At 35.9% G+C, this 27317-nt stretch overlaps 1 protein-coding gene across 5 annotated transcripts in view; it reads right to left on the bottom strand.

The window, feature by feature from the left end:
* Positions 1 to 3731: 3731 nt before the first annotated feature.
* Positions 3732 to 27317, bottom strand: part of LNPEP (leucyl and cystinyl aminopeptidase) — a 57828-nt gene continuing 34242 nt past the window's right edge. For all 5 annotated transcript variants that reach the window (XM_068666120.1, XM_068666116.1, XM_068666117.1 and 2 more), the window contains 15 exons: positions 26153 to 26284; positions 24906 to 25026; positions 24251 to 24405; positions 23803 to 23916; positions 21813 to 21944; positions 18881 to 19012; positions 15546 to 15706; positions 13890 to 13978; positions 10976 to 11156; positions 10083 to 10239; positions 8808 to 8992; positions 8043 to 8204; positions 7116 to 7256; positions 6036 to 6117; positions 3732 to 5049 (listed from right to left, as the gene is read on the bottom strand). In XM_068666120.1, the coding sequence (XP_068522221.1) occupies positions 4918 to 5049; positions 6036 to 6117; positions 7116 to 7256; positions 8043 to 8204; positions 8808 to 8992; positions 10083 to 10239; positions 10976 to 11156; positions 13890 to 13978; positions 15546 to 15706; positions 18881 to 19012; positions 21813 to 21944; positions 23803 to 23916; positions 24251 to 24405; positions 24906 to 25026; positions 26153 to 26284 (2076 nt within the window). In that variant the 3' untranslated portion in view covers positions 3732 to 4917. The remainder of the gene's footprint in view (positions 5050 to 6035; positions 6118 to 7115; positions 7257 to 8042; positions 8205 to 8807; positions 8993 to 10082; positions 10240 to 10975; positions 11157 to 13889; positions 13979 to 15545; positions 15707 to 18880; positions 19013 to 21812; positions 21945 to 23802; positions 23917 to 24250; positions 24406 to 24905; positions 25027 to 26152; positions 26285 to 27317) is intronic.

The raw sequence follows: 27317 nt of genomic DNA, 5'->3' as shown, positions 1-27317 counted from the left end.
TATATTTTTACAGTGTTTAAAATACAAAGACTAACCCATTACAAGTACCTACAGTATACAGCATTTCCAAATTAACTTATAAGGTATTTTTCAGGGATACCTAACTTAACCTTGACTAAATGAAGACAGGGCTCAGTTCTCACTGCAAAAATTTGTTTTACACTATATATTCAAACCCCTCCAGTCTTCAATTCTTGGAATGGAAAATCTGTACTTCATTTTTACAAATTCAATTCGAATTACTGTGTTTCAATCCATTCAAGCCACTATATTTTTTTTTTTTATAAAACTATATACTTAAGATTGTATTGTGATTTGTTTAATGCCACCATCACTAATTCGAAAAAGATGCCCGTCTCCTATTCTGCATCAAACAAAGTTAAATTGTCACATATAAAAGTCAATACATCTAGTACAACAGCAGGTTTAAATAACACAGCAAAATTAGAGATTTAAATTCTTTAGCAATATGACCTGAGAGTTTAATATGGTAAATGTACTTTTTTTTTCCCCTAGAAATCATGTGACTCCACGACATAAAAAAGTAACAGAAATCTTTGAACATTTAGTAGCATCGTGATGAAAGTGATAGGTATAAATATAACTATTAAAAATAAGCTTATGTATGCACTTGTCAAAATGTCAAAAATAAACATTTAGCATGTCGAGAACTGAATGTACTACATGATGCATGGATTATGTGGAAAAGCTAAAATGTACGTGACTGAATGCAACAAGTGCATACAAATAAGAATGGTTACTGAGCATTAATTTAAATTTCAGAGTGCAAAGAAGGATATCTTCCAGCAAAGCAAAGGAAGGATGGTACAACCTGTCAGAATATGGAATGTTCCACCAAAGGGAGAACATGTAAAAGATACAGATTCAAGTTACACTTCCTACATCTGTTAGCCAACAAAAGAAAATTATTCCCCCCATGATTAGGGAGGAATTATTAGGCATTAGGTTTTTCATAGATCATTTCTACAATGTATGTTCAGAATTATGTGTCTCAAATACCTCAAGATCTGAAAAGTTCTCCTTTCCTATGGTAGACAGTATCTTTCTACACCTTCTGAGTGCCAAGTCTGATAATTAATGCAGAAATTCCAGTCTAAACAAGCTGGCTCTCCAGCAAATGAGTGATTTCCATATAGGAGTGGACAAGAAGAAAGTTTTAGTTTCTTCTAGAAGGATTAGTTTACAACAGAACGAGCTTGACAGCAATACAGTACTCAGGAGGAGATGCAACGTTATTTTACCAAAGTTTACGTATGTAGTAGTTCCATAGCTGGAAAATTTATACGCTGAAGTACAATTTAATATCGTATTTATAGGATGCAACAAAAGCCAACACTGCTCAGTGTACTCCCTCTGACAAACTTCAGTTACCCGTGAAACAATCTGTGTAACAACAACGAACCCTCAGCAATTGCAGTCTGCTTTCCCATTAGCAGCACTGAATAACGCTCAGAGAGACAAGTCTCAACAACCTCTAAGAACAAGACCTCAGTCAGCTCCTGCAGGAAAACAGGATGTTTATTCTAACATACTGTCTAGCATATCACTTCGATGATAAGCCATAAGGCACAATGACCATCTATCTCTACGACTGGTTACACAGAAAAACTAAACCTATTTTAAACACCTTCATTCCATATGTTACCGTCTTTTCACACATTAGAAGAAATCTCATACTTTTCTGCTTGCACTTTTTCCATCTCTAAATAAAAATAAAAGCTGAACTGGCAGAGGGAGCAATCCTTTTTCCAGGGACAACGTTAAGAGCTCAACTGCTTGCTTACACTTTTCCTGGTAGGCTAATTTTACATAGGAAAAGTATTTATTTTTGATTTATTTGTAGAAGTAAAAAATATATACATGCATATTTGCTTTTCACCACAATTAGCTCTTAAAATTACAAGTGCATTCATTATAAACAGAGGATACTGGAAAGAAACAAGACAATCAGTGCATAATGGCTTTGAAGACAGTAATTGATGTAGCCCATCTGAACATATACTATAGTTCCAATTTATTAAACACTATAATTTTACATTGCAGGAGATGATACAAAGCTAGTAGCATTTGAACTTACAGCTTTTCACTGCAAAGCTCTTCTGCTGTAAAATAAGAATGGCCTAAGATATATAAAAAATATTAGCTCAGTAAGTTTTAGCTAGAAAATACTATGGAAATTAAGTGAAGAGGTCCTATTGGCTACAATATGTTTTTCATTTGACCAGAAGCCAAAGAAAACTCAAGGAACTAGCAAGATTTCATTCCTTTGCAGTAAGGCATGACAGATGTGGCTCTAAAGGGCAGTTCATTGCTCATGCCTTAACCATTCCAACCTTCATCAGTTCCCAATAATCTCAATAACAGAGAAGTATATTTAAGCATTTCCCTTGGAAGGAGGACTCCAGCACAGTTTTATTAAGGTTATAGACTCCATGACAGAAAAAATAATTTAAAAACCTCTACAATGGATACACTGAAATTATTACCTATTAGAAAAAAAAAAAAAAAGCCGTCAAATGCAGCAAAAAGTGAAATAAAAAATATTCATAAACCTTTCCCTCCCCTGACTTTCCAGATGGTCTTGGTACAGTTTGCAGCCTAAAACTCAGCTGCATGCTATTTCCTTGCTAAGAGCTAATTATCAGTAAAGCATCTGAATAAAATCTATAATCCTACAGCAGAAATCAGGAGGAAGATGGGATCTTCCTCTGGAGTTTCCTTTTGAAATTTTATATACCTCAGTACTGCAGTCAGGGCTGAAGTAAAAAGAAATGTGAGGGGATAGAAAAGTGAAAGCATACTACTGTTTTCTCATTTAATATTAGGAAGTGACTGTAAAGGAAAATAGATGACAACTACATATATACACACAAATATACAAATATGGAATTCATATTTCTGCAGAGAGCATAAAGGTTTAAAATAAACTAAGAAATAATACCACAAGACATGGAAGTTTGTAAAAAAAATAATCAGAGAACATAACTAATTACCATTTTAATTGCATGACTTTTATGGAATTAGGACAGTATGATCTACTTTCAGTGTTTACATTCCTTCTTCAGTACTTGTGAAAACTGCTCTTTTCTGAGCCTCTGGGGCAAACAAATGTTTGTGCATGCTCAGAACCTAACACACTTTCCAACAATTTCAAGATTAGAACTGCAGACATAGTTTTTAATGGGAACTGGTAAAAACATGAGGAATTCCTTTTCCAATAATTTCCCACTCTGTCAGGACGGGAAAAGTATGGCATGGCTTCAGCAATCACAGCTTACAATTTCTTCTAATTAAATGAGCAGCCAATGCTGTGATTTCATCAATTAAAGCCTTCAGTTTGAATTACCTTTGACAAATTTTTATGTCCACTAATTTAACTCTCATTCAAACTATTATTTTCAGAATTTGCTCTGACTGAAATTAAAACTTTGTGTTGTTCAAAATTTTAAACTTTTAACCCTTAATGTTTTCATATCGAATCACATATTAGATGCTGACAAGACAACAGGTCTGAATCTGCTTGCGTGAATCCACAAAAGGTGTAACAGTAGTGAACATTTGAAAACATCCTATCACCACATAAACAAGTATGATTACTCTTGCATGTGTTTTATGTACATGCTATGCCTCAGAAATGGCTTTTCTCACTGCTTTTGACAGACAAGGTTGTACAGTTGGTATTTTGGCTTTCTAATGTGGCACATCTCTGCTTTTAGATTCCACCCCCCTTTTTTTTTTTTTTAAAGAAAAAAAAAAAAGTATGATGATTTAGATCCCCTTCTTTTAAAGCGTATGAAGACTTGTCACACAAGGTTTTTCATAACAGTAGAACAAACCATTAAAGTCTAAATGAGAAGCTTTCTAACGCTATACTGAGTAAGCAAGGTACAGAAATTATACTGTGATATCAAAGGTAACAGGCAAGGGAAAAAAAGCATAAACTTAACCAAATGAAGTGGCTGATACACTGACTTATTGCAGGACCTCTGCAACAAGTGGTGAAATTCAAAATCAGTAGTCAGAAGTAGACAATTCAGTAGTCAGTCTAACAGATAAACCGGCCTGTTAACAACTTCTCATGGCAGTTTTGTGTAGTTGCTCACAGATCAATACAGCAACATCAGTTACACTCCGATGTTTAACAACACAATTCTCAAAGATGTCTAATAAATTCAGAGTAAAAGTTTCAAGGCCACATCATTGTTTTTGGAAATTCCATCTCTAAAACATTTGTTTTTGCTGTCTGGCTTTCTCCTTTCCATGCAAACTATTAGTGCCCAGCCACTTTAAACATCAAAAGGTGTATGACTAGCATGACGTATTATTCTTATTTTTCATGCAATTCCCAAACAACACAGTGAAAAATCAGAAGTCCAAACTGAATTCAAATCCAGACCGTATTTACCTCTCCTCAAACTGCTGTACTTTATGAGATCCTGTAATACTTATGTATGACTTTGTTTCACAACAGCTTCTCTATCTACGAATGTGGAAACTACCTGTATTTTTTGCAGTAACAAAGCCCTACTAATTACCTAGCAGTCTGCAGAAAACTAACAGTTCATGGCAACTTTCTTTATGCTGTCAATATCAATGCACTGATGAAAATCAAGAACATGATACCAAATGAAAGGGTATTAAATTTCATAATATATAATATAATTTATGGAGATGTTTGGTCTATAGATGAAAACAGTTTCAGAATAAATACATCCTGCTCATAAATGCTTCGAGGGAAATCAAAATTTATGTGAGACATGCCCTGAGCTATCTAGACTCTCTAATAGTGCAAACAATGTTGCAGCAATGCCTGGTTTCACCCTGGCTTTTGCAAAAGAAACAGAGCAACTGTCCACAGATTTCCTAAATGGCTGACATGCCATAGTTTTACGTGCACTACAGCCATTTTTGTAGCTTCGCTAAGTTCCTCTCCATCCACTGGATATTGAGCTGAATTGTGTCAAGTGCCTCTTTTACACAACGCAGTTTAGAACTCTCTTCTGACTTGGATTCAAAAAATGTCTTCACCTGAATGACAAGAAAAAATAAAGTGTTAATAAAAAACAACACAGACCTCACAAATAGGTACAGAAGCAAAGGCTACACATGTGCTGGAAACAGATAATCATAAACATTTATGCAGTAAACAAAATTCCCAGAGTTGGCTTTCCAAAATGCAAGAACGTCTTTAATGGGAAGAGCAGCAGTAACGCCTTTGGTTTCAATAAATTAGTTTTGGTATAGATAGGATATAGATAGTTTGGATAGATATTGGTAACTCATCACATTAATTACAGAGCACTCACAGAGCACTGTAAGTTCTGGAAAGAGAGGTGTTTTTTGTGTGAAAAAGAACTAATTGTTACTAGTGACCCAATGCAGTCCTCTCGAATGACCCCCCACTTCCACTTAACATTTTAACTGTCAATGCTTACACTTAAAATACTACTGTTCATACAATAAGAAGCCATCTCTACCCAGTTTTCTGAATGAAAGCATTAGACTAAACTATAAACCTTTCTTGACACCATACATTCAGGGTCTTGTGAGGTAAGACTCAAATTTCTAACAGCTAGTAACTGTATCTTAGCTTATACTCAACTTCCACAACAGCTCTTTGGGACTGTTGACAGACAAAATAATCTAAAACAAATCTTCATGGCTCTCCATGCCATTCCACAGATGCAGAAAGCACAGATTATTGACAAGGTCTAGACCAAAATTTTGCTATCACTATTTTGGGATACGGAGTGTTCCAGTGAACCGGAAACCAGAGCAACATGAACAGATAGCTGTGCTTGACTGTGTATATTCAGCTCTGCTGCTGATTCAGACTGTCATCTTCAACATGTTTATGTACATATTTCCCATGTGTGACATAGGGACAGAAATAGCTGTATATCCTTTCAAAAGGGCCTTAGTGACTGTGAATAACTGTTTTCCTCTACCGCAAAATAACTGAGGACAGCATTGGCACTAGAAAATACGATTTTCTGACTGATTAAGCCACCAACCTCAAGTAGATGCGCCCTTGTTGCAAACTGATAGGTTGATGAACTAATGAGATTCTGGATAGTATATGACCCTAGATGAAACCTGAAATACAAAGAAGAAAAAAATTATGAGTGATTTTAACATGCAGGTTCAGTATATGCACATATTCATATTTCTAACTTTTCTTCTGTTTCAGTATTTGGAAATCATTAGAAGCATCTAAATTCAAGCTTACATCTCTCTTTCCTCTCTCTTTTTTCTTTTTTTCTTTTTTTTTTTTTTTTTTTTGAAGAGATACAAGGTGTTAGCAGTCCAAGCCTCAAGACGCCTAACCCCTACAAAAACTGAACTTCAGAGCCAAAGACAAGGAAAATTTTCAAACTTCTATCCCAGCCCAGAACACTAAAGAACTGAGGACACCACACATCAAGCAACAACATCTACACTTGTGGGATGGATTTAACAACTCCAAAGCAATCAAGTTTGCCTCCAGAAATCATTTTAAGCCAAATAATTTTGTAACATTGATTAATAATTACTCCTGCTTTAGCAAGCAGGAATTTTCATCCAGGAAAAGCATTTTTAACAATGTGAAACTGTTCCAAATCACAACTAGGATTTAGAAATACCATTTTCTAAGTACTGTCAGTTTTTGAAGATTCGTAGGCCAGCTCTGCAATTTCAAGAACAGTTAAGAAGAACATATTTCTAAAGCAAGTGGATTTTTTGTTATTTGGTTTTTGGATTACCACAGAAAGGTAGAATAAATGAATGCCGAATGAAATGCCTGGCTTTACTTTTGAATGCATTTGATCCACAAAACATCCCGTATCTCTAAGATGGCTGCTGGAGCTATCAGTCTTAACAAAAATCCAAATCAAGATTTTCTAGAATAACTGAGGTTCTAAGAGGCCTCAATGTTCCATCAGCTGTTAAGTGAGATTTCAAAGTTTATTGTCCAAGTTATTTTTGCAAAGTCTAATTTTAAAACAGGCTTTATACTAAACATCATATATGAAGCAAAGTATTTATTCACTTGCACTTCGTAATAGCAGTCCTTTTGGCAATGTGGGTGTGAAAAGCTACATCAAAAGCCTTACTTTCTTGTCAGTTTTTCCCAATTCTCTTTGACAAAGTCCCATGCCAACAAATATCCAGGCAAACTCTGGCTAACAGTTGCTACGATATGTGAAAGCTCCTGCGCCCTGATGACTTCTCCCTCAAGGCTGTTATGCATTAACCTAAAAGACAAAGCAGATGATAAGTGACAGTAAAAAAAATCCTATTTATTCATTTTTTCACACAGTTCTCCTGGTAGCCCTAAATTAAACGAAAAAGATTATGTAGAAGATCAAACAACTATCAACGTCTGGCATCTAAAGCACATGGATGCTACATTTTATAACCACTGTATTCATTTAAGCTTGAGTTTCCAAGAACAGAGTGATCTTAGCTCTAAAACAAGAACCTCAATTTTCATTGCTGCTGGAAAAGATGGAGTAAAATTTCACAACTTGTAAAATAAAACAATTCACTGGTAAGTTAAGAGAAAAAAGAAGGAATAATAGGACATATTTGGTGTCCTCTATATAATACTACGATTTAGTCTATAAAAAGGTGTAAGAGCATAATGTAAGGTCAAAGAAAGAAAGAAATATTAAAAAACAACGCACACACATGCACAACCATTTGCTGTCTTGGATATGAAGATGTAAATCTCTGAAGACTCAGTAAGCAACCTGTTTCACCATTCTCATAAAATCTGCAATTTTCTTCACTAATAGCACAAAGCTTTTAAGTCCATTTTTTTTCTTTGCGTATATTCCACCTTGCCAGAGTTCATCTTTTTGACCTACTCTATTATATACATTTTCAAGTGAAAAATAACAGGTTCTTCATGTTTATGGAAGCCTGTACAAAACATCTGGCTTGATTTTCTTTAGTATTCAGATTTTTTTTTTCCATTTCAACAAATAAAAAGAAAAAACATTTAATTTACACAATATAGATCTTTGTCTCTTTCATACCAGATCAGCTTTCTGACATCTTCTGTGCTGGCCAAGGCTTCAATCATTTTGCTTTTCTCTGCTTCAGAAACTGAAGAGGAGTACATCTTTAGAAGGAATTCCCAGCCTTCATTAGTTTTTGCTCCAGTTATAAATATGGCTTTCATAAGATCACTAGGCAGACTACAGGGAAAAAAAATAATAAAAAAAAAAAAACAACAGAACAAAAAAGGGGGGACAAAAAAAAAGTTCATCTGAGAAAAGAAGGAAGAAAAGTTACAAAATGGAAAGATTAGCTTGAAAGAGATGCCTCTTTTTTGCAATTTATTTCTGTAGCAATTGCAAGTTTGCTGGACACATAAATTCATGCCTTCCTAATATTTTAACTCACTGGGAAAAAGCAAATTATATTAGTTATATGAAAGCACAGCAAATGGTACAAAAATCAGTGTCATTTTCTATGGCACAAAACGCACAGGAAACCAGAGAAGAGTGAGTTCTGCAAGAGACAAAGGTATACTTTGATGCTGCTACTAAGTAATTTTCCTCTAGTATGCAGCTTAAGAAACACAGATGAAAACAATTTTTAGATGGTTTTGCAGTCACATTGGAGACTGCAGAACAAAGTCTTAAAATCTAGCACAGTTTTTCCCACTCATCTTAAAACTGCAACTACTTTTAGACAAGTAACAGTAAATGAGAGAACGAAGAGTTTTATCAATATTCAGATAGCAGAGTAACAGGAAAATAGGTAGGTAAAACAGTGGGAGTCCATTTTTGTGGTACCTCGTTGTTCCCTCAGACTTCATCCACTTCTCAAACATCCCAGTGGCAGCTGTTCTACATTGTCTTATATCATGGGTGCAGGCAAAAGCTAGCAGTATTGACCGGAGCTCTCGTTCAGACAAAGTTCCATTATCTGTCCAATGTTGTTGGTCAATTTTATTTCCAAGCAGATTATCTATTCTATACTAAAGGAGGAAAAATTATTAGCAATAACTAATTCTTCCCAAGAGAATTTTCCACATACAAAGTTATAAGTTATAAAACTTAACTGTGGAAGTTAAACGTACTAGCTTTGCCTCATTATCTATATGAATAAACAAACAGTTCAAACTCATAGTCAGCCCATTATCTCAACTAACTACAAGTTCTGTCTGTTTAACTGCTTTTAACTCCATCGAACACCAGTTAATATTCCTTAGCTTAGCACAGACAAAGCGTTATCTATAGCATGAATGCCTTCTAGTTTTATAGCTTGAAAAAAACAAGGTGCCCCTAAGATCACCACATCTCAGCTGAGACACTTCAATATAAACTACTATAATTTAATAGAAAATGCAGGCAAACTATAGCTTGGACTGCATTTTACAGTAGGTAATGACTAGTAAAATCCTTGAATAAATACTGAATAAGAAAAAAATATAGGAGTTGCTTTTTTGTTTCTTTCAAGTTTCCAAGGTTTATTTTAAACTTGTGGATCAATACAGAAAAAAGGTTTCTAAATATCAAGAAAGGACAGACAAATGAAAGACATTTCTACAGCCAGAACTGAGACTATACTGTTTTGATTGTAGCACTTTATCATGTTAGTCTAACACACATCTGAAATGGGACAATGACAACCATTAGTGTATTTTTATTTTCACAGAAGATAGTTTTGCCTTTTTTTCCCCCACTGTGTCTGTGTAAAGCAATTGGATCAATAATCTCCATCCACTTTAACGATTTTTGGAAGTAACATTTCTGTACTAGAAAGTGTCATAGACTCTGTATTGAATTGATCGTTATACCCACTGCTGTAAATCCCCAGACAACACTGTGTTAGCACTGCATTACATTCCCTAAAAAAGCATCAAAAAAAAAAAAGTCAGTCTACAAGATGCAGCATTGCAGATCTTTCCTATTTAACAAAAGCATATAACACTAAGAATTGTCTAGAATCCAGTCCATTTTCATAAGATTACCAAACAATACATTCAACAGTCAACACTAATTAAACTGTAAACAACATTACGATAAATTATTTCAAACCATGTTTTCAAAAAAAATAGTACATACCATCACACGTGCTGCCAGTTGTTGCTCACCCTTTTTCTCTAAAAGGTTGTAGATACGACTCAGCTGAAACAAAGCTTGAGTGAGTGGTGCAGTACTGCTCTCTTCCTTAAGGTAATCGATCAGCTCAAAGGCATTTTCTAAAGATTCTTTTCCTAGACTATCAATGAACAGAAACATTAAAATGGTTTAAGTGATGCTGCCTGCTTTACCCAAGTTACAATAATCTTAATTACACTAGCAGAAAAATTGATAGAGGAAGAATTTCAAAAGAAATGGTTTTGATGTCAAGGTTTTTACAATATAGTATCAACAAGAAGATAGTGACACTGACATATCTTCAATTAACAAAAATGAAAATAGGTAAGAGGTATAACTGATTTCAGAAAATATTTATCATAAAGAGGGTATTCAGATATAGGAAAGACCTGTCTAAAAGGCCACCCAAAACATTCAGCTGTAGTGCTAATGGAGAAAGACAATATAGGAGCCAGTAAAAAAAAAAAAAAAAGAGAGAAGCAAACAGCTTGCTTCTCTAAGATGAAATATTCATTAACAGAATGCAGAAAGATATCCTTCTAAGAAGACTATAAGACACCAAAGAAAATAATGTCTTCCAGCAATGGAAGACATCATACGTCTATGTGATGTAAATAAACAGATGCTGCTATAAAAAAAATCAGGGAGATAACATCTAACACCAATATGGATTCATCAGTAAAATTCAAGCTTTTTTTTTTTTTTTTTTTTTAAAGTTAGTGAACGGTTTCAATAGGCTAATGAAGTCTGAATTAAAACTTCTCTGAAGCACTCTTCACAAGAACCCAGGTCTGATTCTTGTCTGGCTTGGAAAAACACTTAAACATAAAATATGTTTTCCAGTATAAAAACCTTACCTTGCAAGGTTGAAGATATTGTTGATCAAATTGGCTCTGTCTTTAGCACTCAGAGCAGTGTGGTTTTTTTTCAACAGATCAATCAGTGTTTTCCAGTCTTCCGCATAGTGTACTATGTAATAACCATTCATGTCCACGTTGAATTTTATCCATTCCACCTCTTCTGGAAGTTCAATGACAGCTAACAAACAGACAAGGAGTTAGTAGCAGACAAAGGTGTAGCACCTGTTCTTTCAAATCCAGATCTGTGAAGTGAATCTCTAGAGTTAACAAGTCTTTTCTGGCTCACTAGTTCCCCCTACTATGAGAGGGAATAGCTAGCAAAAATGTTCTGAGTGAAAGCTTTAAAATACTAGGCTGTACATCTTCCTTCAGTGCTACATCTGACTGGATGAATAATATCATAGTCTGAACCCAGCTGTCTCTGTGCATTCTAAACTACAACAAAGGAAAAACAAGAGGGCACATAATGCCTTGTGGTCACAGCACAGTGAACAGTTTTAATAGGTAAACCTGTCCTACCCAGAAACAGAAATGGGAACATCTGTCGCTCACGGGGATTGTACAGGATAGGCTGGGCACATCTTACTACTCTTGAGATCAAGAGAATTATTTCAAGATGCCAAAGCAAACCTCAGGCTCAAGAAGACAGTGAACAAAGGGAGCACTATTATTATACAGTCAGGGCTTGTGAGTTATTTTGTATTCTACCAATAATCCTACCACCAAAAAGAATTATAGGGCAAACGTAGCTCACTGAATACTGTTGTGGAAGCTCCAGTATGTACACTAAGTAGCTTAATTTGGTAAACCTAATTTTAGATGTGGAAAGAAAAATATAAACAAAAAGCAACAAAATGCCCAAGGCACACAGGTTTTGTCCCTATTTTTTGTTGATTTTTCATTTTAACTGGAAAACAGTTCGCACTATGTCAATGACACTGCTGGCTATCTACTTAACAAATTTTCTGCCGTGACAGTTAACTTACCCAAGGGAATGAGAGTACTGTTTCCCATTCGCTGGCACAGTTTCAGCAGAAATCTGTCCCACTTAGGTTTTCATATTTAAAACAAGGCAACAATCAGAGAAGACCATTCAGGAAGTGAACAAGCTACCACCTTAGTCACATGAAGTGTTTGCATGTTATGGTTTATTCAGTATAGCCGAACTACTCACAGCAAAGCAAAAGAGGGATCTCATAGTAGTAGATGATAGGAAAGACTAAGCTATGCTATCTCAAATGAAAGCATGCTTTCAAATTAAAAAGGTAGATAGCACGGGATAGGAACAAGTTAAGTTCTAAAAATTTTGACTTGATCGTAAGTAAATTTATGAGGTGCTTTCATACTGAATCCATATCCACTCTCATGTCTATTAACATTGCACAAGTAAACCAGTTAATAACTCATAGGCCTTTGCAGGCCTCACTAGTTAGGAGAGTTTTGCTTTTAAACAACCCTGTTTCCTCTCTGCACACTAACACATACATATAAACAGTGACACACATCAGAAAAATAAATAGACAAATAGTCAAAAAGTTGGATGAAAGGACACACTCTAGATTCAGAGTCAGCTAGATACAAAAAAGGACTTTTGGGATAAAGAAAACAAAATTCTTTATTTCAGTTGGTTCTATACTTCCTGCCAAAAATGTGAGTGTACATAGCATTTGTGATGCCTTTGAAATCTAGTGAAATTCTACCACAAACTCTTTTGTACTATTCTCCTACTCTCTTATCCTACACATCCAAGTATTTGCAGCCAATGAGGAATTAGTAAGGTGAACATGGGAAGACCAATATGGACATTTAAGGTCAAAAAGATGTAATCAGTCTGCTTACCTAATAAGATCAAGAACACATTCTGTTGAACAGTTTTATTTTTCCATTCTGATAATTCATAAGAACGGTTCCTAAACCTCCAGCTCCAATTACAAAGGCCATAAATAAATGAGTGTCTTGTAAAAGACATGTCAGAATAACAAAAAAAATAATATATGCATACATATATATTTTTTTCTTTAATAATAGTATTTCTAACGTCATGTTGGAGGGCTAGTAATTTGTAAAATCAGTAAATGGCAAAAATGTCAGGATCAGCTCTAAGCATTTTATTTTGATTTTCTACAGTTTTATTTTGAACATTAGAGGTGGGAGATAGGTTTATGTGTTAAATATAACTGCAAGTTAAATACGCTGAATTGTAAATTCAGTGAAGGAAATACATCAGCAGATGTGAAACAGTGAGCCAGACTAGCCTAAATAGGAGAGAGAAACTATTCAGTCAGTGAAACCAATGAGGAGATGGCCAAAGCGATTTTTACACAGTACTACATAAAACTGTATAGAAACTATTCACTTGGCATAGAGAAAAACAGGACTGAATTAAAAACAAAAAAAGCTATATGGACTAGCAATTTAGGATTCAAACTCACTACTTCAGCAAAAGCAGGGTTTATGTGAAATGATCTAAGAGTTTCAAGTTGTACAGTAGTTCTCTGAAAAAATCTGTTCCAGGTGGAATACTTTCTTGTAACTTTAAACAAAGTAAGTAATATTTGAGTGGAAAGTGACTTCCTTACATTTCGGTATATTGGCAGAGCAACTGTCACAGTACTCACTCTCCAGAGGACATGCAGTTCAAAATGTTTTGTGCATGCACTGTGATGAGAAAAGTACAGGCTTTAACAAACTGCAAATTTGCTTCTGTCTCAGTTGCTGCCTTTTACTTGTACATAAAATGCTATGGGCACTCAACACTCTAATGACATTACTAGTAGTACCTGGCTCCAGATCTCTGCAATTACTTTATACTATGTGTCTTCATCTTCACATCTTATGCAAGTGTGTGCTCAGAAAGATCTGCAAGCTGTAACACATAAGTAACTTGCTTCCAAAATTTTAAGTCACATACCTGACTTCTGGTCCAGTAAGTATGCGTTAACACAATGGGTAAAGTTGCACCTATTAGTCATGTACGTGAGAGGAATATGCCACAGATAACTGCAAAGGAAAGCAAATATTTACTGACATATTATTTACAGTTTATTATTTGTTTTGAAGGGTCACTGAGTTTTCAGTTTAAAACATTTTAATAGAAGTACTAGAACCACATCATGCTATGTAACAAAGTGCAAACCCCACCGTATCAGAATGTGATCAAAGAAAACAAGTACAGCACGTACAGCAATTTCTTTTATTCCCACCATGTTGAGAAGTGGATGAATTTCCTAGTACTTTTTCCTCAGTTCCAGCCTGCTAAGTAGCTTGGTCCAATGTCATGTAGACAGAACATATCAAAAATTTAGCCAGCACTATTTTTACTTCAGTCCACTGTCTAGTCTTCCTTAAGTTTTACAAGTATCGTTATTTAAAAAAAAAAAAAAATTATGTCAATTCAAATACAAAACTCAAATTCCAAATCATGGTAATAGAAACCATAGCAGACTGCACACCACCAAGACTGACCAAAGTGAACTGTGAACTGGAAGAATAAATGCTAACTTGTCTCATAGTGAAGATAATGACTTGTCTAGTTAGAGGAAAATACAACTTTAAGTGAGGCAAAACAAACTGTATATATGTTCCAATTTTGACAGGGACCATTAATGTGAATGACTCAGAGTACTCTTCCTCAAAAACGTTTCATGCACTTCCCCAACTGACAGAGAAGAATAATTAAGCCTAATAATCCTTTCCTTCTTCTCTTCCCTTTCGATCACACATTGTTTTCCTTTGTCCCCACAACAAAAATAAAACATATCCCCATAGTTTATAGTATTTCAAAAGACAAATACCTTTCACAGGCCTGAGTCTGCAAGATGATGCTAAGGACTCAATTATTGTTAAGACCTCAAACAACTGAATAAAACCCCCAAAATCTCAAAAGGATTCAAGCTTACATACTTTGGTTTGCTATGAAATACAGTTAAGGTTCATAATATAAGATACCATAGAATCATTAACACAGAATCATTAACGTTGGAAAAGACTTTCAAGATCATCTGGTCCAATGATCATGTATTTGTAACAGATTCATTTTTACAATTAGCAATTTCCTCACCTTTGCTTCTTCAGCATTTATACATGTGCTTTTTATCTTTTGGTACAATGGAAACTCAATGAGACAGCCATCTGTACCCTCTTAACATTTTTAAACCAAGAAAGTTTTGATTCTAGCTTTTATTATTTGTTCTAACAATGCACAAGATGCACACTGAATATTGACATAAAGGAGCAGAAGCTCTGAAGTAATTGCATCAGCAACTTCTGCAATGCACCCTTTTATTTTAAATTTAAAAGCTTCAGAAAAACATGTAAATGAGAAACTGAGCTTACAAAGGAAGCCCACAGAGTTTTAGCAGTTGCTAGGGTAGAAATAGGCATGGATAATCAGTTATTTTTCAAGGCAGATGTTAGGTGAGTACACTTTTATGCCAAATTATCTTTATTACTACCAGCATTCAGATGAAATACCAGAACCCCTGAACAGAAATAGAAAGGTACATGATATAAAAAAGTTATCTGCAGATATATTTCAATGTATGGAAAGTAGTAACAAGGTGGTTACCTTGCATCTGATGTCCAATTTTCTGGTTCCACACGATATAAAAATTTTTCCTGCTGTATAGAGATATTCCTTCCTGATCGCACAACAGTCACCAAAGGAAATCCTTTATTCAGAATCCACGTTTTCATTAACTTTTTTACATCTAGTGTTCCATTGGTGATCTGTAAAAAAGCAATCATAGTGTAACAGGAAAATTGCAAATTTTATTTTATTTATTATTTTTTTAAAATACAAACACATTCTTAAATCTCCCTCCTTAACTTACCACATAAGTAGTAGCAACATTCTGTATTAGTAAAGTCACTTTGACACTGAGACTGTAAATTTCATGAGCAATAAATTAGGGGAACAAATTATTTTTATTTTCTCGAGCAGAGAGACTCCTTGTCAAGCAGTGGAAAGAGAAATTAGAAACATTTGATAGGCAGAACTGGTATGTTGAGGAAATAGAGACAAGAATGTTCTGGAAAAGGAAGTTATGGTAAGTTCCCCAAATCTAACCCACCCTCCTCGCTTTCTCTTTCACTATTGGTATTCTGGTATTTTATGCATGTTTCAGATCCTGCATTTCCTACATGCATGTTAAAGAACTTTTTAAAATTCAGAAATCATTATTAGAAATTGAATTAAAGTGATGGTGTATAATAAATTGTATAATAAAACACTAAACCAATTCATGGCTTTTTTGGATGATTTTTTTTTTTTTTTTTTTAAATTTTTTGGCATCCCATCTACCTTTGTATAAGCCTTTGTATAGCTTAACCTCCTATGTCTTCCATCTTTCAAGAACTATTTGCACTACAACATCTCCACTGAGGGTCAAGTACTTTATAGTTTACGTATCACTGCCTCTTTACTAGCAGAGATGATCATCCAACCTGAGAACGACAATGCTACCTCTAATTTATAAAAATACATTTTAGGAGGAGCTAACAGGAACATAAGGAGATTATTATTATTATCATTTAAGTTGCATATACCTTTTACCAACCCATGCTGTCTGTCTCTAGTTACCCTCGTGAGCATCTTACTATTCACTGTACAGATTGAAGTTTTCAGTTCATGTCACATTCAGCTTTTTGGTTACAGCCTGAATAAGAGAATGCTCAGGTGGATCTCATCAATGTCTATAAATACCTTATGGAAGGGTGGAAAGAAGACAGAGCCAACCTCTACTGGTGCCCAGTGATGAGACCAGAGGCAATGGGCACAAACCAAAACACAGGAGGTTCCTGAGCATCAAGAAGCACTTTCATACTGTGCTGGTGACTGAACATGGGCACAGGTTGCCCAGACAGGCTGTGGGGTCTCCCTCCTTGGAGATACTAAGAAGCCATCTGGAGATGGTCTGTAGCTGGGCTGGACCATGATGGCCTCAGACGTCCCTGCCAACCTTAACCTTTCTGTAAAAGCAATGTGACGTACAGCCGGGGTAGGTATGACTGTTAACCTACTGCCTGAGTATGACTGGCTGAGAATTTGAATGTGAAAGACTATAAAAGCAAAAGAAAGTAAGAATTCAAGGTACAAAAAGAAAAATAAGCAGACAGAAGACCAAAGCAAATGAAAATGGATACAGGGGTAGTGTATTTCAATACATTCAAGAGGCAACAGGTGAAAACCAATGGAAAGGAAGTGCAAGAAATTTGGTACCTTCTCAGTGAAGGACCTTTATTAAAGGTCCCAATGTAAGCTAATGTGATGAAATACCAGTCCAGACCAGCTAACCCATGAGCCTTTCAAAAAAAAGGACATAAGTACGTACATGAAGTGCAGGTTAATCAGAACACAGAATTAACAGTATTTACGCTTACATCAAAAAACAACACCAACAACAAAAATCAACCAACAAAAACACATACACAAAAGTCCCAGACCCCAAAGACTCAGGCACAAAACAAAATACAACCAGCAATGGACACACAGGAAAAGGGGGACAGTGTAAGCACATCACAGAAAGGCAACTTCCAGCAGGTGAACCTGCCCCTGCAGTATGCATGACTGAAGAGAGTTGGTCAGAGGTTTCATTTAGGAGGGGTTCAGGAGAGACATATCTACTTTTCATTGTAAAAATAAACAAACGCAACACTTAAACAAGAATTCTTTAAGGTAAGAGAGTCAGTCTGATACCAAAAATAATCCATCACTAGCTGGCCAACTGGTGACTGTAGACAACTACACACAAATTTAGCGCCACCCTGACAAGAACTAACAATGGCTCCAGTTCTGCAGAAGTTTAGATATCGTAAGATGGATGCCAAGAACCACAACTAAACATTAATATCTTGCCTTTCTATAAGGAAACGTCACGTGTATTTCAGAGAATTTAAGACATACCACACAGAACAGACACAGGGAGATGTGTTCCCTTTCTTCATCCAAACAGCTTGAAACTGGGGATACCTAGCAGCTCACTCTTGTTAGCATCACAGAATGGTCTGGGTTGGAAGGGACCTTAAAGATCACCTGGTTCCACCCCCCTGCCATGGGCAGGGACACTTTCCACTAGACCAGGTTGCTCTGAGCCCCATCCAACCTGGCCTTGATCTCTCCTTCAGTCTCTCCTCTTCCTCATGCTCTCCTTCACACTCTCTCCCTTGCACTCCCCTCCCTCTCACTCTCCCCCCCTTCTCTCACCCTTGCCCTCTACCCCCTTGCTGGCACTCTATGCCCTACTCAAAGCTCCCCTGCCCTCTCCCTGCCTTCTTGTGCCGTATTCTCCCCCTGGCCCTCCCCGGCTCACCCTCCCACTACTCACTCTCCATTACACATCCTCTCACACCTTTGCTTTCACACCCTCGCCCTCACTCTAATGTACCCCCCTTGCCCACCTTCCCATCTGAGTGTGGCTGAACTAGGCTATCTCAAAACCTGTTTCCATATAACGCCGGCTCTGCATGTTGAAACAGAAGCTTTCACTGAAACAAAGGTACACAGAGTGTCCCAGGATGAATATATTCACCGTCAGACTTCGGATTCAGCTCCATTGTGAAAGAAAACTTTTGTTCTGCATTTAAGATGACTAGTTTTATTCTGGCCTTAAAACACCAATGATGCAGCTCAAGGGAGGATATATATAGATGCTGACATCTCCACACATGGTAGATATGGTAGTGTTTATCCACTTCCAGCACTTTTTTGGGATGATACTGAATAGAGCCCTAAAAGCTACAACTATCTCCATATTTATATGATGGAAATACAAAAACCAAGAACTTCAGAATATTTATCTGTAGTGTATTATCCCATTTCTTCATAAATGAAGAAATAAACCAAAATTCACAACACATTTTGAGAAGTGAAAAAAACATGAGCAGAATATTAAAGATGAATACCTCATTCATGCTGTCCCACAAGTCATCACTCTGCGCAGACCTGTAGTTATGATTATGCAAGTATACCCCAATGCCAGCTTGGAAAACATTCTCTGTGAGATAGTTCTTCAGCATCAACAGAAGTGAAGCCCCCTACAGTGGAGAAAAAAGAAAACACGTTGGTAAATTAAAAGGTACAGAACTTGTTGAGCATATACATATTGTACCTCTTTCATACTACAATAGTAAGTCAGAAGGTAGCAGATTTTATCCCATTTTTTTTTTTTAATTTTAACCCAAAATTGATTTGATCAGAATAATTACCTTTAACACCCAGTTGCTTTGTAAAAATACTTTGTAAAAATACTTTGGTAAGTATTTTTAAACTTAGAGGACATAAACATAAACTTCAAATATGATTACAAAAAGAACTAATATTGAATTTTTTCCCTAGTTACTTTGGAAAAAAAAATTGAATATCTCAAAGACTCCAAATACAGTTATAAAACAGGCTAATAATGCTTGAATTCCCATACCCTCCCAGTTATCATCATCTAAAAAAATATTGCATTCTAATTGGTAAGTCTCTGCTGGCTGATTTATTTCATTAGCAATACTCTTCTTTATGATACAGAACTGCACTTGTGAGACAGTTTTGACAATTATATGACTTGCACCTACATTAACTAACTCAGCTAAGTGTAGTTCCAGTTTTGAAGTGGACAGGAATGCATAGACAGAATGTTGTTTTTTGTTGTTGTAGACATGGCTCAAATAGCTTAAAAGCTGCATTTCTATTTCCACAGAAATGTTCTTACATTACAGCCACGAGTAAATAAGTTACCTGAGGATTTGCATACTGTACACCTGCAGATATACCTGCAGTTGAGCAGGCATATCACAAGAAGATAAAGGTACACCTTAAGTTTCTCATAATATTTTAAAGAAAGGATCAAGAAAACATTGTAAGGTAGATTTTCATGAGAGCATGTATGGTTCTCATACATTCTGAATTCTAGTTTGGAAATTTAAGTAACATCTTGCCTGAAACTGAAAGTTGCCTGAACTCTTAATTTAATTATTCACTAAACTGCAGGAATACCCCTTACTATAGGTTTTGAGAACATGGTCATTATTTCCTCTCTTGCATGAATCCATACTTAATCTATAGCTCTACTTCTTTTTCTTTCTGTCAAAGATAACCAAATACACTGTTGTTGTAGTTGGATTGTTCTCCCACCACGATGGGTTATTGACAGCCTGTAAAACTAGCAGGCTGAAATAATTTTGTAAAACACTTTCTATTTCAGACAGTAAAATGCAGAGGCCACATACTCACCTGTGTCAGTTTGTGGTACAGCAAAATAAAGTTGTATAATTCAGTTAACAGTCACCCTATTGGCTAATAAGAAGCATGTTACAAATGCCTTCCCACTCAAATTGCCAAGGGCATTAGCTAAGATACGGGGCAAAGAGTAGTGGAAACAAACACTGTGTGAATGTAGCAAGAACTATGCAATGAAAGCCTCAGAAACAAAGATAACAGCAATGAAAAACCTGTTTCTGACAATGCAAGGGCTACACTTCTCTTGTTTAACTCCTAAACTCCAAGATATAGGTTGCTATGTCTCCATGAAGAAGGCGCACACTTGCTAGTAGCAGTAAACCAATAAAATAATTGTCCGAATGTGTTTTACTAATGGACTGATACTCCAGCCTAGTCACTTTGGGAATATTTCCATTAAAATCACAGTTTTGATCAGTGACAGCATTCTAATCACTGAAGTTACACATCTACAGACATGATCATGAATGTTGTATAGCTTCCAGAAGAACACCAAAATGACAACTAATTGAGAGAGAAACTCTGAAGCCTGAAATATCAGCCATGCCTTTTGATATACAACTTCAGGACAGAAACCAAATTCACTTCACAACCATAGGAAGCTGAAAATCCCATCTCTGTTCTTGTAATTCAGTGAGCACAGACCAAAAGAAACAGATGCACACCACTGTGGTTAAGACCATGTGGCATCTCAGAATGCTCAGGGATTACCAGACAACAGGTTGACCAGCTAAGGAAGCAGAGAAGACAAACCAAGACAGTTTTGGGAGGTGCTTTTCTCTAAGCAGAGACAGATGCAGCATTTCACAATTTTCTAATGAGCACTAGCTGGTTTCTTATTAGATGAGACTACAACCATAGTGTTGAAAAAATGACAGCTAATCCAAAAAGAAATAAAAGGCTTTCCTCCCATACTACCAAGCAAGGCGTACCTGACATCTAAACCTGAGGCAGAGTAAAACTTTGTCAAATACAGCTATTTACTTTCCCATGAATCACTAACTGAGGCACTGTGAAGTTAAAAAAAAAAAACAACACACAACAAAAAAACACAAAACAAAAAACACAAAGCAAACCTATCACTCACTACAGATTAGAAACAGATATAATTAGTTGTAGACAACCAGGATGTGCTACAGAATCATCTTACATTCCAGCATGTAAGTCTCCACTCAGAAGGTCTCTAAAATAACATTTTCAAAAAGCAGAGTAATAAATAAAGATGGGAGAGGATAGTAAGTGCCTTTTTCTTACTCTTTTCTTAAGATCCTGTGATATTGTTAGTCTGCTATCACAAACAGAATATATAATCAGCTGGACATTTGTTTCACCCATCAGGTCCCTTCTTACATCTTCACGAATATTTTACTTTGTGACTTTGTGCTGAACCATGCACCAAACAGAAGCAAGTAAAGACAAATGCATGTACATACATTTTTTTCATATGAATTTAAAGCTATGTAGATGCTCAGATAAACACTTCTGAAAGGTCCTAGGTGTACTCCCAAACAACTGCCAGCACATGCCTACTTACTCTTGATCCCACATTCATTTTTACAATAGCTAATACATCACTTTCTGATTATGTTGAAATATTTTTGAAGTTACCTTGATGTAAGAAAGTGTATCAAACATTTCTTCAATTTGCTCTGAAGACTGAACAGCAGAAGAGACTGGATGTGAAGAATTCATGGAATCCTTCATCATAGCCTTGAATATTAGATTTAGGAAATCTTCATCCTACAAGACAAACATCTGTGTCTGAGAAGGTAGAACATACAAATGTTTGAGAAGCAAGAACATACGTGGCAAGCAGAACAGTAAAACTAATCTTTGCCTTGCTCTTCCCATTAGTCTGAAACACCATTGCTCGCCTTCTTGCCAATGGAGGCAGAAGAATTTTCAGGGTAGTATTCATGATACTTAATCTTTTCCTTCCAGATTTCAGTCAATGCCCAAAATCTAATAAAATTACTGACTATAATGATGCTCATGTGCATGTAAACAGCATCTTATCTAGCAATCCCAGTACCAAAGCTTCTTCCTTCTTTCCTTCTTAATGAAGGATATAGATATTTAATACATTGTTACCATGAAGCAACAACCCTCAACAATTAAACATTTAAACTATTTTTAAAGAAGCTGATTGTATTCCTATTTATTTCATTTCACTGAGATTTAACCAAGCAATTCTCTATAAAGTTTCCATACAGCAGGATTGAATCTTAATGGGTTACAGAAAATGAAGGAAAGGCCCATTTTACGAGACAATCAAGAAATCCTTTGAAGTTGAAAACTTAAAGCTATTCATTTTGAATGCAGTCATTTGGATTGATTTTTTGTGTTCAACAAAACATTTTTTGGCACCACCAAGTGGTGAAACAAGATGTAGGTGAATGTACCTTGTCAGGCACCTTTCAGAACAAAGTACTGAAATGGAGGTGTGTTCTTGTTAGAATACCAGGCTAGCTTGTTGTCCTCCTCTCACCACACATGCCCAACGAGCAGGACAACTTTGCAAACATACTTTCAGTGAGATTCAAACTCAAAAAACAAATGAAAAAACTTAACACCTAGTTCCAAAAAAAAATCTCTACTGAACCAAGTTTGCAACACAAGTTTCTTAATGCAGTAAAAGAAGGGTGAATTAAATACTCAGAATTCACATCCAGCTAGGATGCTGTGGACACAATCCAGCAAGTAGGAAACTGTCAGTACCAGTCAGGCTTTTAATCCCATGACTAATACAAATCACGTAAGCACTCCTTGAAGTGGAATCTGGAGCACTGCTATCTCCTTTCCTAGGAGATACTCTATCTAGGATGAAAAAGTGCTCTCTCCACTGCCTCCTCCATGTAGTTCCACCAGTCTTCCCCTCTTGGCCTGAATTCAGTGATAGGAATGCTTTACAACAAGAGGGGAATGATCAAGTTTAAATCCCTTATGTTTTCCAGAGCTTTCCAGAAGCCATAAAAGCTGAGTGAGTTTTTAAACCAACACTAGGTTATACCAAAAAGCTTCATTCTCTCTCCTTCAGACACGTCTGTAGAGAGAATGCCTGTTGGAGCAGTGCTTTGTGCAACGTATGAGGTGTAATTCCACACTATCAGCATCCACTGGGTCAGACCATAACATACTTTGAAATCCAGTCCCTGACTCGTGAATCCCAAATTGACTCAGACACAATTACCGTAATGATAGAAAGACAAAAGTGACTCCAGGCATATTTAGTAACCTAAAGCCCTGGTGATGCCTAAGGCGACAGGAAAAAGCAGAGAAAGAAAACCTTGGTCAACCACATACCTGGACTTCCAGTGTAAATTTTCAGTTTTAACCTATATATAACACAAAGACTGCATTTACACTATCACCAAAGTTTTTTAAAAAAAAAAAAAAAGACTCAAACAAACAAATGAAAACCTACTTCCAATATAACGAAAGGCCCTATGAAGGAGAGGTATAATATAAAAGAAAGAGAGATGAGTGGTACTCAAAGTGGACTTCTCATATGAGTTTATAAATACCAATCCTTTATGGTCAACATTAAAAAGCAGATCTTAATGACGGTACAGCAAGTCTAGTTAAAGAAAACACTTACTGAATGTAATTCTGGAAAAACCTCCTCCATTGCAAAGTACTCCATGAAAGTGGCAAATCCCTCGTTCAGCCAGAGATCATTCCACCATTCCATGGTTACTAGATTGCCAAACCACTACGGAAGACAAAAAAAGAGTTATTTTTCTGAAATAAATCAAAGGATTACAGTGACACTCCATTCATCCTCAGCTCTATTTCGTGACGAAAACAAATTTACTCAAAACCACAGTAATGCTTTTGCATGAACAACTCTGTAATTAGACAGTGACAAAATTGCACCCCGCCTGTTGCACTGGAGAAAATACTCTCACAGGTATTCTGAAAAGATATAATGCACAACCTAGTAGCAGTGGGGGCAGAGGTGAATTTAATAAACAGGATTGCATTCAAAAGCAAACAAACAAAAAATAAAACAGAAACAAATAATGACCTCCCCAATCTAGTAATACCTGATGGGCAAGCTCATGAGCTATCACTGCAGTTATTAGCTTTTTATCCCTTGCTGAAGAAGTTTTACTGTCATACAACAGCGTTGTTTCCCGGAAGGTGACCAAGCCCCAGTTTTCCATTGCACCAGACTGAAAATCAGGAATTGCTACCAGATCTGGAAAAGATTTGAAAGAAGCTATTGAAAACAGCTAGTTAAAGAGGTTCCATATTTCAAGTCTATCTATTTTATTACGTAACCCATGAAAAAAACTCATTATTTAAATCCTGTGGTGTGGGCATGGAGTCACATTTCAAGCACAAAAGCCTCATCGATTTATAGCCATGTTTCTCTAGCAGTATTCTTATGCAAACAACTTAAAGCACTACATACTGCCTTTAGATTTTGCACGCACATCAGCAACCAGGAAATGCAGCTGCCACTACTGAAGGTGGCATGTTAGATGACTGCATTTAATAACCTTTCCAGTCACAGTAATAAACATTTAGTGGATTTTGAAAATAATGTTTGGGAAACCTTATTTCAGAGATGTTTTATTTCATCTTACTTATTTACTTATTTAAAAGACACCTGAGAAGATTTAAAGTTCCTCTGCATTTCTCAGAATTTATCAGGTTTCTTTTTGAGTTTAAAAAAAGAAGTTCAAAAGAACTTACCTAATTTTTCAAGAGGGTAATTTATTAAAAAGTACTTTTGATAAAATTCCAGAAGTTTCACTGTCGTGTTTAGAGCATACTCTACTTGGTTTATATGCTGTGGTATGGCATAGACGGATACCTAGTCAGAACAGAGAAGAGAACAGACTTTGAAACTTACAGTTACAAAACCTTTAGAAGTGGCTATATCATAAAAATAGCTTTGATTAGATTACAGGTTCATCCACATTTAGATGCATACACAAACACAAGAGACAGTCTTACAGTCTGGAAGTCTTCTTACAGTCTCCCTTGGACTATTAGACACTCCTGGCAAGCAAATAACTCACTAGCCAGACTCTACCCTGCGTTGGTATGATCATTTTCAGACTTTACCATTAAGCTAGTAAATACTATACATTGCTAGTCTCTTTCTGTCTGGTGCCTTCTAAAGCTCTGCTAGATTTCCTTAGTTTTGCTAAACCTTGCAAGGTAAGAATAAAGGAGAAGCACGGTGAAGAACCACTCTCCCTCAGACAGAACACATCATTCACTCTTTTTCTCTTCTCCTATATGCTTTGCTCTGCTACTAAATACTTCTATGATACCAATAACCCATGCAAATGGCACACATTGCATAAATTGCTCATTTACTCTACAGTCCGTATCCATAAAAAAAATAAAAAACTGACTGCTTGAAAGGCACAAGTTTTTTTTTATTTTTTTTATTTATTTTTTTTTCCATAACATATTTGCTGCTTTACTTGAACACACACGACAAAGTCTATTGCTATGTAAATAGTATGTTTGCTTCCCTTGGGAACAGTACTGTTTCCATACATATTTTGAACAATTCTTAGTTCCCTTACATTAACCCCTCACAGATCAAGTATTAAAAGCAAATGTTTAAAGCTTCCAGTTATGAAAGCTCTTAGGGATTTTAGATTTTGTGAATTTCTGCTACTAAAAAGCCCTGATGTTGAGTCCCACACTGTAGAAGTCTTCTCAGTCTGGTATAAGCCCTGAAATCAATCCAACCTACAGCATATAGTTATTGCCAAAGATGAGCATAATACTGTACCTACGATAAATATTAAAAAATACAAGAAAATATATAAATAAATGGGGTGGGGGTTCATGGAGGGAGTCACTAGGTCTTGCAGAAAGTTTGTGTTTGCTCATTGGTTTGTGGATTTTTTTTAATGGTTTTGTTTTCTTTGGCTGCACTGGGAAAGGGTGAGAGGGACTTACAAGAGGAATAAACGTACCAGACTCCCATTAGTTTCTCTGCTGATATTTTTCAAGTCTGCAACAACAAAGGCTACCAGGTAGGTGCTCATCTTCAAACTCACAGAAAATTCATCTTGGACAATTCCATTTGTCACAGGAGTAGTGGCTTTCTGCAGGTAAAGGAAAGTGTTACTAATGCAGACAACAGAACACTAAAGCATGCAAGAAATCAGTGTTAAATTAAAGAATTATTGCAGAAATGGCTAGGAACAGTTTATAAGCAAACATGAAGAATAAATCTATTTTTTGGTTAGGTTTCAGTAGAACAGCTAAGACCCACAATCTATCCATGGTGTAACAAAGCTTGAGGAGACATGGAACATTTAAGTTTATATAAACCAAAACTACTTATCAAGCTTTTAATATGCAGTATTACCAGACAACCACATTGTTGGAAACACCCTCTATCTCATTTAATTCATACTTAAAACCCCCAATATAATCCAAAATCAACAGCAAGATTAGCATTAATCCACGAGAGCTTTAGGCTGTAGGCACAGTTCAGAATAGCCTGAAAATACAGGCACTGCACAAATTAAGTATTTGTCTCTAGCCAGACACCTCTTCAAAAACAGGAACTAAACATACTAAATAAACAAACAACAAAAAACATAGCATGACTCCTCTTTTGCCTAACCCCTACCAATTGGGAAAAATTTCATTTTAAAAAGTTAAGGAAACCTAATGTCTCATTCACTTTAAAGCACAAACATATCCATTTTAAACACAGTCAAATATAACTGCCCACTCATTCTTCTGAAGAATGACACCATTGTGTATCTTAAGAATACTTCTTAAGAACACAGAAGTTTTTCTTAATATTAGTCCTGGAAAGGCAAGCTTTACACTTCGAAGTACTTCTTTGTATAGTCCTTCACAAAGAAATTACATAAAGACAACACCTAAATGTACAAAATCACTAATGCAGAATAATAAAGGTTTGGAGACAATGACAGTAGTACATATGTCTTCTGAAACTTCATAAAAATGTTTGTTTCCAGAAACCATGAGCATTTAAAAAAAAATTATCAATAACTCTAGCAAATTAACTGCCAGCCTGAAATGTTTAATCCTGAGCAGAGCAATACAATCATCTTGTCTGGCCACCATGTACGAACAGAATTTCCTTCTTGTATGTCTTCA

The sequence above is a fragment of the Anas acuta genome, chromosome Z (assembly GCF_963932015.1).
Source record: "Anas acuta chromosome Z, bAnaAcu1.1, whole genome shotgun sequence".
Lineage (NCBI taxonomy): Eukaryota > Metazoa > Chordata > Aves > Anseriformes > Anatidae > Anas > Anas acuta.
Note: the sequence above shows the minus strand (reverse complement) of the source record. Positions and strands in the feature narration are given on the sequence as shown.